The sequence below is a fragment of the Cheilinus undulatus genome, linkage group 20, assembly GCF_018320785.1.
Source record: "Cheilinus undulatus linkage group 20, ASM1832078v1, whole genome shotgun sequence".
Lineage (NCBI taxonomy): Eukaryota > Metazoa > Chordata > Actinopteri > Labriformes > Labridae > Cheilinus > Cheilinus undulatus.
In genome coordinates, this window is record NC_054884.1 from 3027415 (window position 1) to 3045331 (window position 17917).

A 17917-nucleotide genomic window follows, 5' to 3' on the forward strand; every position below is an offset into this window, starting at 1 on the left:
TCTAAATGATCAGGTCCGGTCCCTGGTCTGGTTTTACTAAAGATCAGAGCCTTTACAGTCCTGAGCCTGCAGAGTACTGAGGTTGTTTCATCTAGGTTTAATAGCCTCGATCTTAAATCTCTAACCCAGCTCTGTGGTCTTTTTCAGGTGGAGCCCAGCACCAAACTGTTCCCTGCAGTGTTCGCCAAAGCCACCAGTCCAAACGTCTTCCAGTTTGAACTGGGAAGAGTGAAGGTGAGACATGCCTGTTCCCATGAACACACTTAGCTGCAGATATGTTTCAAAATGAAAGCCTTTTTAGTTAATTAATAATGTTGTTATCAGTGGGAATTTTCCTTTATTTTCTGTTTATATTTAGATAAATACTTGTAATACAATGCAGCACATTATTGTGTGTAATGAGGTTTGATTGTGTTAAATGAATGTGTGTTTAATTATTGTGTCAGAATGTGATGCCGCTCTCAGCCGGTCTCTTTAAGAGTGAGAAGAAGAACCCGGTTCCTCAGTGTCCTCCGCGTCTTCACGTCCAGTTCCTCACCCCGGTCTTATGGAGTCGAGTACCAAATCACTTCCTGAAGGTAATGCCTGTTATTCTCTCCAGGTAGCTGTTGCTATGGTAACACATTCAGGTGTTAGAGATGTTCCCTGTGTCCATCAGGTTTCTTCATCCAGAGTGAGTGATAGACTGGGCTGGTTGGTTCAGTGTAACGAACCTCTGCAGTTCATGTCTCTGCACATCCCAGAGGAGAACAGGTGAGCATCCACACCTTTATAACCACCTGAACAGGTGAGCACAAACATCCACACCTTTATAACCACCTGAACAGGTGAGCACAAACATCCACACCTTTATAACCACCTGAACAGGTGAGCACAAACATCCACACCTTTATAACTACCTGGACAGGTGAGCACAAACCTTTACAATCACATGCTCTGCCTCTCTCTACATCAGAGAGTGTCTCTTTTATACCAGACCACCTTTGGCTCAACATAAATGTTACTCATGAATGTAGACTTAAAACCTCCATTAATGTGGGGTGGGGGTCTGTGACCTGTGGAGGGGAATTCTTTAACCTGAAGGTTAATGGATGGAGTATATCTCTTTATTACTGATCATCTAACAGGTGACGCTGAACGTCATATTTCCTCGTCATTGTGGCATCTCCTGTAGAATCATTGGTATTCCTACTTCACCAGGACAACTTACTTCACTTGCTGTTTTAACAGGATCAGTTTTATTTGTTCAGTCTTTCTTCAGGCTCCACTTTAGGAACCACTGGTCTAAATGAAGTATGAATACATGTTTGTGACCGTGTGTTTCTATATTTGTGTATTCCAGGTGTGTAGACATCCTGGAGCTGTCGGAGCAGAGTGACCTGTTGAAGTTTCACTACCACACGCTCAGACTCTACTCAGCCATCTGTGCTCTGGGAAATAACCGAGTGGCTCACGCTCTCTGCTCTCACGTGGACGAATCGCAACTGCTGCAGGCCATCCAGAACAAATACATGCCAGGTAACACACACCTGAAGGAGATCAGAGATAGGATATCAAATATTAAAGTTTATCTGAAAATAAAGCGGTCTGAGATGGAAATACTTGAGGTGCTGGAGAAAACGGATTCACTCAGAATCCTTCATGTTAGTTCATACTACTGATTTTAAATGTCCTAAAACCACTGTTTTTAATACACTTTATTTGATCCTTAATGTATTTTAAACAGCAGCTGGACTGAGCACAAAAAACTGCTGCTGTTTCTTTCCTTTGTCAAATCAGAGCGAGGCACTTCAGGAATAAGTCAAAAACAAAGCTCCAATCACACGCCTGCATCCAGAGTTCCAACAGTGTCATCAGATCAGATCCTGACCTCCAGGGTCTGAGTCTATATCAGATCAGGTCCTGACCCCCAGGGTCTGAGTCTATATCAGATCAGGTCCTGACCCCCAGGGTGTTCATAGTAAATCCCCTTAGAGTTTGTATCCCAGAGTATCATCATGTCTGTTTGATGTTGTAACTTAAGTCCACCTGGTTCCTGTTGTCTCCGCCCCTCAGGCCTTCTACGGGCGGGTTACTACGACCTCCTGATCGACATCCACCTGAGCAGCTACGCCACGGCGCGCCTCATGATGAATAGCGAGTACATCGTCCCCATGACGGAGGAGACCAAGAGCATCACACTGTTCCCAGACCAGGACAAGAAGCACGGCCTGCCAGGCATTGGCCTCAGCACCTCGCTCCGACCCAGAATGCATTTCACCTCACCCAGCTTCGTCTCCGGGGTTGCCCCATCTCACCGTAACCATAGCAACAATGGCTCTTTTTCCACTGACTGTTTCCAGTACAGCCCTGAGTTCCCGCTAGACGTGCTCAAGGTGAAGACCATCGAGATGCTGACGGAGGCGGTGAGGGAGGGCAGTATGCACGTCAGAGATCCTGTAGGGGGCAGCACTGAGTTCCTGTTCGTACCTCTCATTAAACTCTTCTACACCATGCTGATCATGGGCGTGTTCCAGAACGGGGACCTGAAGAACATCCTGAGGCTGATCGAGCCCTCCGTCTTCTCTGAGAAAGGGAAGGAGAAGGACAATGGACACGGCCAGCAGGAGGCGCTAAAGGAGCACAACGGGGGAGGGAGGGGGGAGGACGGGGGGAGGAGCATGCCCAAAGAAGGACTACTGGAGATGAAACTGCCTGAGCCTGTCAAACTGCAGGTAACACTGGGTTATTCTGGGATTATTCTACTTATACTGGTAGAACACTTTGTACTGGGATTATTCTATTTATACTGGTAAAACACTCTAAACTGGGATAATTCTACTTATACTGTATAAAAAAACCTCTAAACTGGTGGAGAACAGGAATCAGTGAGTCTCTGCTTCTCTAAACTCTGACGTTTCTGCAGGACTGTCATTGACTGTGATGGTTCTGGTCTTCTAAAGTTCTGCCCTGACGTCTCTGTTGGTGTTTCTAACCTGTATTTGTGCCATTGGCGTGTAGATGTGCCATGTGCTCCAGTACCTGTGCGACTGTCAGGTCCGTCACCGGATCGAGGCTGTGGTCGCGTTCTCCGAAGACTTTGTAGCCTGTCTCCAAGACAACCAGCGTTTCCGCTACAACGAGGTGATGCTCGCTCTCAACATGTCTGCAGCGCTGACCGCCAGGAAGACTAAAGAGTTCAGATCACCTCCACAAGAACAGGTAGGAGCTCACCTGGTGGGGGGGGGGGGGGCACAAATACAGACACAGTCTACAGTTAAACAGCGTCTGTGTTTCCTCATTATCATATTTATTCACCATAAGAGCCTCACCATCCAATCACTGACTGAGAACCTCCACAGAGATCCGCCCACTTATTCATGTCTCCTGATAATAGAAACTTTGATTCTCTCTAGAGGAGCTCAGGAAGAACAGAACTTCCTGTAGGTGTAGCAGCACTTCACAATAAAAGCCCCCGTGGCGGAGACGGGCTGTTTTCTTGGTTATGAGGTATCTCTCTAAAGATCAGGAGGCTGCATGCTTTAGTCCAGGTCTCTGGTCTGTCCGAGTCTGAGCAGCAGAGGTTCTCAGTGTTAGCTACTCTGATTTTTTTTTAGTAAATTTTACAGTTTAGACCCTAAATAACTGAAATATTAAACATGTGACTATCATTACAGAGGGAAAAACGTTTATTTTTCTAAAGACAGCAGGGAACTCTGACTTTTCTCCTTACTATTACTGATTATTGATCACTGATTACTGATTGGAAAATCAGTTTTGTTATCCAGGAGGAAAGAGCTTGTTTAAATCTTTAGAAAAAGGCCAGAATTTACTCGCTAACACAGGACAACCTAAAACATGTCTGGATGTGCCATTTGTCCACTTTGGCCTTCTGTACGTCAAAAACTTTCGGACACATTTTTGCTGGCACTCTTTCAGGACTCACTCTTGGGTCCTCCTGACCCCCCTTTTGAGAACCACTGGTATAAACTATCCAGTCAGTACTCTGTTATGATTTATTTAATCCTGGGGGCCCTCAGAGCAGACCTGGTCCCCAGAGCCCGGGCCCTAAGAGCTGACCTGGGGCCCCTCAGATGATGGGTAAACAGTAAAGTGTTAGTTAAGGGACAGTCAAAAGTAAGGCTAGGTTAAAAATGAATAAAGATCAGATAACTAATAATTATTGATTAATGTATTAGTGTATGCACAGACAGAACTAGCTCTGTTTAAGCTATTTAATCTGTTTTATTTATTTATGAAGACCGTCTCTGTCTCCTCAGATCAACATGCTGCTGAACTTTAAAGACAACAAACAGGACTGTCCTTGCCCAGAATACATCCGAGAACAGCTGCTGGACTTCCACGAGGACCTCATGAGACACTGTGGTACAGGAACCAGAGTCCTTATCAATATTATTGATAATAATCTTATCAATAATAAAGATAATCATATCAATAATTATAATCATATCAATTAAATGATAATCATATCAATAATCATGATAATCATATAGTGGAATCATATTTTTAGTTTTTATGTGATAATATTTTTATATTTACATGTCAGGAATAGTAAAATTAATATTTATACTAAATAATATAATAATATATGTATCTACTGTATTTCTAATTAGTGGTTGTTGTTAGGAATAGTCATATTAATATTTAAATTAAATATTATAATAATATATGTATCTACTGTATTTCTAATGAGTGGTTGTTGTCAGGAATAGAGCTGGACGAGGAGCGAGCGATGGGTGGAGACAATGATTTTACCATCAGAGGGCGGCTCATGTCATTGGTGGAGAAAGTGTCCTACCTGAAGAGCAAGATGGCCGACCTTCCTGCAGAGAAGAAGCACAGGAAGCCCAGTGAGTCCTTCACAATAAAACACCACTGGGTGGTGGTGTTTCAGTAGACTTCTGTAGGTGGCATGGCAGGAAGCTCAGAGTTTATGAATGAGATAATACTCCCTCGGTCTGTTGCAGAAACATCAGGATGTATGAGGGTATAAAGCGCTACAATAACATTATTTTAATTCTACTTCACTGATCTGAAGCTCTGACTCACCACCACCTTTATTTCTCTGATTTTCTGCTGAATGAACAGGAGTCAATCCAACGGTGTAGTCAGAATATAAGGGCATAGATAATGACGGAGTGTATGATTTCATAGTAATGATGTCACTGTGGCGTCCTCAGGTACACTGCAGCAGCTGATCTCAGACACCATGGTCCGCTGGGCTCAGGAGTCAGTCATCGAGGATCCAGATCTGGTCAGAGCCATGTTTGTTCTGCTGCACCGACAGTATGACGGTATCGGAGGGCAGGTAGGTGTCTGACGTTCATGTTACCAGGACTAATAAACTGTTGTCAGTATCATCAGTGGTATTACTTCTTACACCACCGTCAATGTTGGTTTAATTCCATGTGTTTGGTCGTAGTACTCACACGAGGCAGCAGCAAAGCCCCTGTCTCAGTGGGGGGTTGATATAAGCACTGTGTTAGGTTGATGTGAGACTCTGAGCTCAGACTGAGTCCCAGTCTTCTGTAGTTTAATCTCAAGTGGTTTCACTCCAGAGACCAAGGCCCAGACTCCAGTTCACCAACGTCAGTTCCATTTGCTCATCAACAACCATAACTGGACAGACCATCGCTGCCCACGCTGCTCCGCCTCATACTGGTGTCAGAGTGGGGCCGGTGTTTCCTCTCCAGTCTGTCTACGGTCTCAGAAGGCTCAAAGAAATGGACTGTGGCAGTGACTCATGGTCAAAGAGCCGTCTGTAAATACTCACTTCTAACTGTAGCGTCCCTAAAGATCAGCTAGTTTGATAATAAACATATGATTTCTGATTTTCTCTCCACCACAAACTTATAATGTTGTTGCAGGCACAACAATCAAAAAGGTTTGGCTCAGCTGGAGAATTTAACCTTGAGTGATGGCATGAACAGACATGAGCTGAGCAGGAAACCACTGGCTTATTTAGGTCTTAATTTTCTTATACTGTGATAAAAACCTGTCAGCTCTAAAACCCTATCTGTCTACCATATCTCTCTCTCTAACCAGGTCCAGGCTCTCCCAAAGACTTACACCATAAACTCAGTCTCCATCGAGGACACCATCACCCTGCTGGCTGCTCTGGGTCAGATCAGGTCTCTGCTCAGCGTCAGAATGGGCCGAGAGGAGGAGAAGCTGATGATCAGAGGGCTGGGGTCAGAAAACTATTTATAACATCACCATTAACAATAAACTTTATTTAAAAGGGCATCATCAAGAATAAGCTTTATTTAAAATATCATCATTATCAATATCCTTCATTTATAACATCATCATTAACATTATTCTTTATTTTAAACATCATCAACAAGAATCAACTTTATTTATAACATCATCAGTAACAATAAAACTTAATTTAAAACTACACCATCAAGGTGTATGCATGTGTATATAGGGGGAATAAATGGGTGCACAGGCGTATGAAGGTATATACAGGTGTACACAGGTGTTTACAGGTGTATAAAGGTGTGTATAGGAGTATGAAGGTATATACAGGTGTATAAAGGTGTATCCAGGTGTATAAAGGTTCATCCAGGTGTAAACAGGTGTGGCTGTTACCTCTTTCAGTGACATCATGAACAATAAGGTGTTCTACCAGCATCCTAACCTGATGAGAGCTCTGGGGATGCACGAGACGGTGATGGAGGTGATGGTGAACGTGCTGAGTGGAGGAGACTCAAAGGTGAGCATCACCTGTCCGTACAGGTAAAATAATGATGATTAACTGTAGTGGATTAAAACCGTCTGTCCTCGCCGTTTCCAGGAGATCACGTTTCCTAAGATGGTGGCTAACTGCTGTCGCTTCCTGTGTTACTTCTGTCGGATCAGCCGTCAGAACCAGAAGGCCATGTTTGATCACCTGAGCTACCTGCTGGAGAACAGCAGTGTGGGACTAGGTCAGTCTGAGGGGGCGGGGCTTATCTGCTCAGATTAAAGCCATCTGATTGGCTCAAATCTCAAAGTCTCAAGATTGTTGAGATTCAGGAATATCAAATCAGTTTGTCTTTATCCTGACCTCTGGTGTGGATGGATCTTTAAAATAAATAAACCAGGATTTTGATGATCCTGATCACACCAGATCAAGGACTAGACAAGACCAGACTTTAGTGATCCCACAGGTTTACATGCTCCTACCTGTGCCGTCATTCATCTGTGTTTATAATATTAGTTCTAACTTATTCTAAGATGTTTCAGTCATGGTTAAAGGCTGTTCTCTGAACTGTTTGTCTCCTCCTCCCCCGGTTTTCCTCCTCAGCCTCCCCCTCCATGAGAGGTTCCACCCCCCTGGATGTGGCTGCAGCCTCAGTCATGGATAATAATGAACTGGCTCTGGCTCTAAGGGAGCCTGACCTGGAGAAGGTGAGAGACACATGCATGCTAACAGTCTGACATCACTTCCTGTCATCCAGAATGACCACCAAATAATTCTTTCTAGACAAAGGACTTGAATTTTGAAGATTTGTTATAAATTACAATGTATAAACCACGTGACTAATACGGACTATAATGTTGGAAAAAGAAAACAGGAAATGGCTAAATGTAATAATAATAATCTGATTTGATGAAGGGTGAGGATGATCTGATATCGAGGAAAAATAATCAAACATTTGAATTTGGAAGTAGATTTTGGAAAATAGGACTGATTTTAGTAGTGGCTTTTAATGGAACCAGAATGAAACACATCAACCCGTTGAGGAGGATGTAGACCAGAATCAGCTGACCCAAAGCCTTGGTCTGGTCGTTGAAAAACTGAGAATTTATGCAAAGATGAGTGGTGGCTGGTGGATCCCCCCAGGTAATGGTCTGACACAGCAAGCGATGTCCTCTCGACTGATTTGGGTCGACTTGCCTGGGTCCTAAAAAACAACAACCCTCATTCTGCCCAAATAACCATCAAAGATAATGTCTCTAGCCAACCGACACCACTTTACTGCGTTGAGTAATTAAACCGGCAGGTAAATACAGCTGGGAAGTCTGGGTGTGCAGGGTTCAGACAATGTTAAGACTTACAAAGGCCAAAAGCTGTTTTATTGAAACAGTTCTAGAGTAAACTGTAGATCCAGGGTGGTTGTTTCTACATGAACTCTTCTGCCTTCATTCTAAAGAGATAGAAACCGCCGTTACCTTCATCATAAACCGCCCTGTCCCTGTGTCCGTCTTCCTCGCTCAGGTGGTCCAGTACCTGGCGGGCTGCGGTCTGCAGAGCTGTGTGATGCTTGTCCATAAAGGTTACCCTGACATCGGCTGGAACCCGGTGGAGGGAGAGCGCTACCTGGACTTCCTGAGATTCGCCGTCTTCTGTAACGGTACAGGATCAGACTGGTCACCATTGTGGTTTTAATCTTCTACAGGTAAATATCTCACCTGTGTCTGACCACGTCTGCTCCTCTGAACAGGTGAGAGTGTAGAGGAGAACGCTAATGTGGTGGTAAGGCTCCTGATTCGGCGCCCTGAGTGCTTCGGCCCCGCCCTCAGAGGTGAAGGCGGAGACGGGCTGTTAGCGGCGATGGAGGACGCCATCAAAATCTCCCAGGATTCTTCCAGAGATGGACCATCACCGTCATCAGAGAGCAGCAAGACACTGTGAGACATCATTACCGCCATCTTCATTTATCTTCATCATTATCTTTAGTGAGGCACATGTTAATGTGTGTGTTATTGTGTGTATTTGTGTGTTTGTGTAGCAGTGACATCACAGAGGAGGAGGAGGACGACACCATCCACATGGGGAACGCCATCATGACCTTCTACGCCGCTCTGATTGACCTGCTTGGACGCTGCGCTCCAGAGATGCACGTGAGACGCCCACAGACGATGTTTACAAACACCACAAAGATCTCCTCACACCCTCATTAACCCCGCCTCCTCTTGTTTATCAGCTGATCCATGCAGGTAAAGGTGAGGCCATCAGGATCCGAGCCATCCTCAGGTCCCTGATCCCCATCGAGGATCTGGTTGGAGTCATCAGTATCCCGTTCTCCATGCCCAGTCTGGGCACAGGTCAGCCCCGCCCTCTCATCACCTGTCATCACTCCTGTGGTGAAACACCATGATGAAGATTTAGAATAATAAAAGAACTAAAAAAAGGGCTTATTGAACTCTCATCCTCTGTTTTTGTGTCTTTGACACCAGACGGTCACGTGGTAGAGCCCGACATGTCAGCTGGTTTCTGTCCAGATCATAAAGCCGCCATGGTTCTGTTCCTGGACCGGGTCTATGGCATCGAGGATCAGAACTTCCTGCTGCACCTGCTAGAAGTTGGCTTCTTACCAGACCTGAGAGCTGCCGCCTCATTGGACACGGTAAGAGAGAGAGAGAATAACAAATACTGTGATATACAAAGTGTATCTAAAATATCTGGTGGGTACAGATCAGACTTGGACCATCTTCTGTCCAAATCTTATGATGCAGCAGTTCAAACGGGGTGGATAGGTGGCGCCATGTCCCACCTTTTGCTCGCCCTCCCTGCCTCCATGCAGGAGGCTTCATCGGACTCTGCACAGCATCATGGATTCAGGCTTTTGCATTGATGACAAGGAAGCTGGGCCTTGTGATGCCCACCCTTGTCCAGACCTGTCACTAAGTTTGGCTGGCACAGTCACCCCTCGCAGAAGCAAGCAGGAGGACCTCTGCAGTGGGACAGCAGAGTCTGGGGAGCTGTTTGGGTCAGCTGCTATAGAGGCTTTAAACTACAACAAACAAACTGCCACATTCCTTCCAGGACAATCTCATTCCTAGGTGTGGATCTGGACAGAGTTTTGATGAGGGCATGTTTAGCTGCAGGTGGGTGAATAATGTCCTGGGACTTCTGTTTCTCTTCTGAGGGGGCAGGAAGTTCACATATGTCAGATTTCTACAGCGTCTTGGGAAGTTGACCGCAGCTGCAACATTGATTCCTTTGAGTGCTTTCGCTGCGCCCCCTCCAAAGGTGACTCAACCGCTTCCATCAAGTCATATTATTGCACGGACTCAGGTCAGTCATAGACTCTTGGCAGTGCATCCTCGCTCTGGCCCCGTGGAAGAGGTCATTCTTGCACATTCTTGCAGAAAGGTGTAGCATTAGGTACGCTTCTGGCCTGGCCCAAAACAGTAACGATCAATGCTCCCCTCACAGGCTGGGACGTGACAGCTCAAGGACAGTGGCCTGGAAGGATGAAATCAAATGGAAGGTTACCTAAGTAACCATGGTTCTATGAATGCTGGATGACCGCCGGAGCACTCGGTCACACGGAATCCTCTCGATCTCCCAAGAAGATACATAACCTTCCAATTGGTCACCGGTGTCCTCCCAGAACATCAGGATCTCTGATCATAAGTACTGACATTTCAGATCTTTGCTGACTTGGGTCTGAATGGAAAAATCAGACTGATTTAGGGTCAGATGTCTTATAGTGTGTCCCCTGATTAAGATGCATGTCGTATTAATGTCTGACCAAAATTTCCTCTGTCCTCTCTCTCCATCTCTGCCCTCATCCTTGTCCCTGCCCCGTCCTCGTTCCTGTCCCCTCCATCCCTGCCCCTGTCCTTGTTCCTGGCCCCCCAATTCCCATCAATGTGCCCATCCCTGTGCCAATCCCCTTTCCTAACCCCCCACATCCCCATCCATGTCCCAATCCCTTTCATCATCCTTGTCCTCGTTACCGGTCCTCATCTCCATCCCCGTCCCCATCTTCTCCCTCATCGTTCTCTCTGTCCCTCCCCTTATCCCTGTCCTCATCCCTGCTCTCATCCAGGTGTCTCTAAGTGCCACCGACATGGCCCTGGCCCTGAACAGGTATCTTTGTACGGCTGTCCTCCCTCTCCTCACTAAATGTGCCCCTCTGTTCGCTGGGACCGAGCCGTTCGCCTCCTTGATCGACTCCCTGCTCCACACCGTGTACCGCCTGTCGAAAGGATGCTGCCTCACCAAGGCCCAGAGGGACGCCATCGAGGAGTGTCTGCTCGCTGTCTGTGGGTAAGACAAGGCCAAGGACCGTTGGTCTGTGAGTGGGTGGTATGAGGCTGTGATTTTACCTGGAAAAACATGACATAGGGTGCTTTCACTACACTCTGTCCTGTATCTGGGCGCGGTTGCATTCGTTTTTCATCTTTCCCCAAAACTGTCGAACTAGCATGCTTGTATGTTATCTATCCTGTCCTGTTACGTGTCTTTGTCTTTGTCTGCACCAGAGAGTTACAGTCAATTTATTTCCTCTTATGTGTTCGTTATATTGCATGTCCAGGAAGCTGTGTCCGTCCACTCTTCTATTTCCTCTAACGTGTTGTTGATGTAACTGTTCAGGAAGCTGCGTCCGTCCATGATGCAGCATCTCCTGCGGAGGTTGGTGTTTGACGTCCCTCTGCTCAACGAACACACCAAGATGCCTTTAAAGGTCAGAGACTCATTTATAATGATCCTGTCAGACTGGGATCAGGGTTATTCAGGCATTAATGTTTGTGACCCCACCTGTCTCCAGCTGCTGACCAATCACTATGAGCGTTGTTGGAAGTATTACTGTCTGGCTGGAGGCTGGGGGAATTTCGGAGCAGCGTCTGATGAGGAGCTTCACCTGTCCAGGAAACTCTTCTGGGGGATCTTTGATGCTCTGTCACACAAGGTCAGACCAACGCCCACATCTGGGTCTCAAAAATTATGGAAATACATGGTTTTAAACATGAAAAATAAATTATAAATACACAGTTTTAAACATGGAAAATTATTAGAAAAATACATGGTTATAACATGAAAAATAATTTATAAATACATGCTTTTAAACATGAAAAATAATTTATAACTACATGGTTTCAAACTGTAAATAATAATTTATAAATACATGGTTTTAAACATAAAAAATAATTTATAAATACATGGTTTTAAACAGTAAATAATCATTTATAAATATATGGTTTTAAACATAAAAAATAATTTATAACTACATGGTTTTAAACAGTAAATAATCATTTATAAATATATGGTTTTAAACATTGAAAATAATTTATAAATACATGATTTTAAACATGAAAAATAATTTATAAGTACAAGGTTTTAAACATGAAAGATAATTTATAAATACATGGTTTTAAGCACTAAAAATAAATTATAAATATATGGTTTTGAACATTGAAAATAATTTATAAATACATGGTTTTAAACACTAAAAATAATTTATAAAATCATGGTTTCAAACATGAAAAATAATTTATAAATACATGGTTTTAAACACTAAAAATAATTTATAAAATCATGGTTTCAAACATGAAAAATAATTTATAAATACATGGTTTTAATCATGAAAAACTTTTAATGAATACATGGTTTTAAAAATGAAAAGTAATTAATCAATACATTATTTCAAAACATGAAAAATAATAAATAAACACATGATTTTTAAACATGAAAAATTATTAATTCATACATGGTTTGAAAACATCATAATATTTTAAAAATACATGGTTCTTATACCATGAAAAATAATTTATAAATACGTGGTTTCATTGCGCTTGTCTCCAATTTTGACTGTTGTATGTAATTATATAAAACTGTAATGATTAATAATGTTTCTGTGTTTTCTATAACAATTTTGAACTGTCTCATAATTATTGATGTTTTCTATAATGATCTGTAGCTGTGTGATAATTATTGATGTGGTTTTGTTGATTCAGAAGTACGATCAGGAGCTGTTTAAACTGGCTCTGCCGTGTCTGAGCGCCGTGGCCGGAGCTCTTCCTCCAGACTACATGGAGTCAAACTACATGGCCATGATGGAGAAACAGTCGTCTATGGACTCAGAGGGGAACTTCACACCGCAGCCAGCTGACACTGCAAAGTAAGGATTTTTTTTTTATCCCCGTTATTTTTCTTAATTTAAAAGGTATAATATCAAACACAGTTAGCTGATCCTGATATGTTTATTTTCCTTCATTTAATAAGCATTTTATCCTCTTCATTAAGTAAATACTGCAAAGTACAAACCTCAGTAGTTTACCTCAATTTAATAAGTATGCTCTGGTCACAGCCAGTAGATAATACAAAGAAATATGTTTATTTAAAGAGCTGTGTATGAAGTATTTTTCTTATTTTTCTGCAGATTTTTCTCACTGAAATGTTTCAGATTATCAAAATAATGTTGATATTAGTCAGAAATATCCTGAGTCAATACTAAAGTCAGTTTTTAGATGATGATTTCATTTATTAAGGGAATAAAACATCCAAACCTAAAAGGGTTACAGATATTTCTAAGGCTTTGGGACTCCAGCTAACCACACTGCGTGCTATTATCCACAAATGGAGAAAACTGTGGACAGTGGTGAACCTCCCCAGGAGTGGCCGGCCTACCAAAATGACTCCAAGAGTGCATGGACGACTCATCCAGGAGGTCCCAAAAAGAACCCAGAACAACATCTAAAGACCTTCAGGCCTCACTGACTCAGTTAAGGTCAGAGTTCATGATTCAACAATAAGAAAGAGACTGGGCAACAATGGCATCATGGGCCAAAACCACTGCTGTACATCCTGATGATCCACAGGACATGGGGCAGAATTACAACAATTCTGCAAAAAAAGAATGGGACAGCATTCCTCCACAGAGATGTGAAAGACTCACTGACAGTTATCACAAACTCTTGCTTCAGTTGTTGCTGCCAAAGATGAAAAAACTAGTTATTAGGTTTATGGGGCAATTACTTTTTCATATAAGACCAGGTAGGTTTGGATGGATTTACCCTTAATGAATGAACTCATCATTTAAACACTGACTTTAGTATTTCCTTAGGTTGTCTTTGTTGAAGATAAAAATTAAAGTGATGATCTGACACATTTAAATATGCAAAAACATAAGAAATCAGAAAGAGGGACAATACTTTAACTGTACTTTTTTGATTTAATCAATTACAGTCTGCAGCCAGCTTAAACTACAAAGTATAGGATATTATATTTTTATAAACCTGTTTATTAGTTTCTAGTGTACAGCCTGCAGACACATGCATACGCTACATATTAAATTCTATTTTACTCACATTTATAGCTGTATCTGTAGAGATCTGTTCATATCCAGTTACTGAGGTGAAATCAAGACATTTTTAAGTCCATAAATGACAGTGGTTGTTCGTCTTGTGTCTCTGTCCATCAGTGTTTGTGTCCCAGAGAAACTGGATTATTTTATTACCCGATACGCTGAACACATCCACGAGAAGTGGAGCATCGAGAAGGTGAGGGTACGGTGTACTCCTAAGCTTTGTTATGAAGTTATAAAACATGTTTACCCCGGCGTTTAATCAGAATGTTATTATAATGATTCAATGCTATTTGTTTAAATCTGGAATCTGTTAGTTTTCCAGCGGCTGGTCGTTTGGAGAGACGCTCTGTGAGATATCGAAGAGTCACCCTCTACTAAAGCCTTACAAAGGACTGTATGAAAAGGTAACAGTTTCAGATCATAACACATGGTGGCGCTGTTTCAGGGTTGGTAAAATAAGGAGTGAGGAATATCAGAGATCTCACCAAGAGCAGAATTACTAAACTTAAAAAATGTTATATTCTGATAACAGAGAAATCTGGAAAAGATCTCAGAGACACCATAGTTTTAGATATAGGCTACACAACATCATCTGTATTGATTACTTCATTGATTAAAATAAGATTGTATTGATAAGTGTGTTCTGTGCATATTCAGGATAAGGAGTCGTACTGCGTTCCTGTAAGAGAGGCGTTAAAGACCATGCTGTCATGGGGATGGAGCATCGAGAGGATCAGAGAAGGAGACCCTGCTAACCTGCACAATAAATCCAGGAGGATCTCACAGGCCAGCCAGGTAAACAGCACACCTGTAGGTCCTAACAGCAGATATTTAATAGACTGATACACCTGTAGGTCCTAACAGCAATTATTTAATAGACTGATACACCTGTAGGTCCTAACAGCAATTATTTAATAGACTGATACACCTGTAGGTCCTAACAGCAATTATTTAATAGACTGATACACCTGTAGGTCCTAACAGCAATTATTTAATAGACTGATACACCTGTAGGTCCTAACAGCAATTATTTAATAGACTGATACACCTGTAGGTCCTAACAGCAATTATTTAATAGACTGATACACCTGTAGGTCCTAACAGCAATTATTTAATAGACTGATACACCTGTAGGTCCTAACAGCAATTATTTAATAGACTGATACACCTGTAGGTCCTAACAGCAATTATTATATAGACTGATACACCTGTAGGTCCTAACAGCAATTATTTAATAGACTGATACACCTGTAGGTCCTAACAGCAGGTATTTAATAGACTGATACACCTGTAGGTCCTAACAGCAATTATTTAATAGACTGATACACCTGTAGGTCCTAACAGCAATTATTTAATAGACTGATACACCTGTAGGTCCTAACAGCAATTATTATATAGACTGATACACCTGTAGGTCCTAACAGCAATTATTTAATAGACTGATACACCTGTAGGTCCTAACAGCAATTATTTAATAGACTGATACACCTGTAGGTCCTAACAGCAATTATTTAATAGACTAATACACCTGTAGGTCCTAACAGCAATTATTTAATAGACTAATACACCTGTAGGTTCTAACAGCAGGTATTCAAAAGACTGATACACCTGTAGGTCCTAACAGCAGGTATTTAAAAGACTGATACACCTGTAGGTCCTAACAGCAATTATTATATAGACTGATACACCTGTAGGTCCTAACAGCAATTATTTAATAGACTGATACACCTGTAGGTCCTAACAGCAATTATTATATAGACTGATACAACTGTAGGTCCTAACAGCAATTATTTAATAGACTGATACACCTGTAGGTCCTAACAGTAGGTATTTAATAGACTGATACACCTGTAGGTCCTAACAGCAGGTATGTAATAGACTGATACACCTGTAGGTCCTAACAGCAATTATTTAATAGACTGATACACCTGTAGGTCCTAACAGTAGGTATTTAATAGACTGATACACCTGTAGGTCCTAACAGCAATTATTTAATAGACTGATACACCTGTAGGTCCTAACAGCAATTATTTAATAGACTGATACACCTGTAGGTCCTAACAGCAATTATTTAATAGACTGATACACCTGTAGGTCCTAACAGCAATTATTTAATAGACTAATACACCTGTAGGTCCTAACAGCAATTATTTAATAGACTGATACACCTGTAGGTCCTAACAGCAGGTATTTAATAGACTGATACACCTGTAGGTCCTAACAGCAATTATTATATAGACTGATACACCTGTAGGTCCTAACAGCAGGTATTATATAGACTGATACACCTGTAGGTCCTAACAGCAATTATTTAATAGACTGATACACCTGTAGGTCCTAACAGCAATTATTTAATAGACTGATACACCTGTAGGTCCTAACAGCAATTATTTAATAGACTGATACACCTGTAGGTCCTAACAGCAATTATTTAATAGACTGATACACCTGTAGGTCCTAACAGCAATTATTTAATAGACTGATACACCTGTAGGTCCTAACAGCAATTATTTAATAGACTGATACACCTGTAGGTTCTAACAGCAGGTATTTAAAAGACTGATACACCTGTAGGTCCTAACAGCAATTATTTAATAGACTAATACACCTGTAGGTCCTAACAGCAATTATTTAATAGACTGATACACCTGTAGGTCCTAACAGCAATTATTTAATAGACTAATACACCTGTAGGTCCTAACAGCAATTATTTAATAGACTGATACACCTGTAGGTCCTAACAGCAGGTATGTAATAGACTGATACACCTGTAGGTCCTAACAGCAATTATTATATAGACTGATACACCTGTAGGTCCTAACAGCAGGTATTTGATAGACTGATACACCTGTAGGTCCTAACAGTAGGTATTTAATAGACTGATACACCTGTAGGTCCTAACAGCAATTATTTAATAGACTAATACACCTGTAGGTCCTAACAGCAATTATTTAATAGACTGATACACCTGTAGGTCCTAACAGCAGGTATTTGATAGACTGATACACCTGTAGGTCCTAACAGCAATTATTTAATAGACTGATACACCTGTAGGTCCTAACAGCAATTATTTAATAGACTGATACACCTGTAGGTCCTAACAGCAGGTATTTAAAAGACTGATACACCTGTAGGTCCTAACAGCAATTATTTAATAGACTGATACACCTGTAGGTCCTAACAGCAATTATTATATAGACTGATACACCTGTAGGTCCTAACAGCAATTATTTAATAGACTGATACACCTGTAGGTCCTAACAGCAATTATTTAATAGACTGATACACCTGTAGGTCCTAACAGCAATTATTTAATAGACTGATACACCTGTAGGTCCTAACAGCAGGTATTTAATAGACTGATACACCTGTAGGTTCTAACAGCAGGTATTCAAAAGACTGATACACCTGTAGGTCCTAACAGCAATTATTTAATAGACTAATACACCTGTAGGTCCTAACAGCAGGTATTTAAAAGACTGATACACCTGTAGGTCCTAACAGCAATTATTTAATAGACTAATACACCTGTAGGTCCTAACAGCAATTATTTAATAGACTGATACACCTGTAGGTCCTAACAGCAATTATTATATAGACTGATACACCTGTAGGTCCTAACAGCAGGTATTTAAAAGACTGATACACCTGTAGGTCCTAACAGCAGGTATGTAATAGACTGATACACCTGTAGGTCCTAACAGCAATTATTTAATAGACTGATACACCTGTAGGTTCTAACAGCAGGTATTTAAAAGACTGATACACCTGTAGGTCCTAACAGCAGGTATTATATAGACTGATACACCTGTAGGTCCTAACAGCAATTATTTAATAGACTGATACACCTGTAGGTCCTAACAGCAATTATTTAATAGACTGATACA

At 41.8% G+C, this 17917-nt stretch overlaps 1 protein-coding gene across 1 annotated transcript in view; it reads left to right on the forward strand.

The window, feature by feature from the left end:
- The window catches only part of ryr2a (ryanodine receptor 2a (cardiac)), a 163482-nt gene that overhangs the window by 71226 nt on the left and 74339 nt on the right, over positions 1-17917 (forward strand). The window contains exons 35-59 of the mRNA XM_041815659.1: positions 148-234; positions 447-578; positions 659-753; positions 1343-1518; positions 2056-2714; positions 3001-3201; positions 4260-4365; positions 4707-4850; positions 5181-5308; positions 6046-6191; positions 6604-6718; positions 6800-6932; positions 7292-7395; positions 8207-8342; positions 8433-8619; positions 8721-8832; positions 8916-9036; positions 9169-9338; positions 10770-10990; positions 11318-11408; positions 11493-11633; positions 12679-12842; positions 14145-14223; positions 14345-14434; positions 14688-14825. Coding sequence (XP_041671593.1) covers positions 148-234; positions 447-578; positions 659-753; positions 1343-1518; positions 2056-2714; positions 3001-3201; positions 4260-4365; positions 4707-4850; positions 5181-5308; positions 6046-6191; positions 6604-6718; positions 6800-6932; positions 7292-7395; positions 8207-8342; positions 8433-8619; positions 8721-8832; positions 8916-9036; positions 9169-9338; positions 10770-10990; positions 11318-11408; positions 11493-11633; positions 12679-12842; positions 14145-14223; positions 14345-14434; positions 14688-14825 — 3876 coding nt within the window. The remainder of the gene's footprint in view (positions 1-147; positions 235-446; positions 579-658; positions 754-1342; positions 1519-2055; positions 2715-3000; positions 3202-4259; positions 4366-4706; positions 4851-5180; positions 5309-6045; positions 6192-6603; positions 6719-6799; positions 6933-7291; positions 7396-8206; positions 8343-8432; positions 8620-8720; positions 8833-8915; positions 9037-9168; positions 9339-10769; positions 10991-11317; positions 11409-11492; positions 11634-12678; positions 12843-14144; positions 14224-14344; positions 14435-14687; positions 14826-17917) is intronic.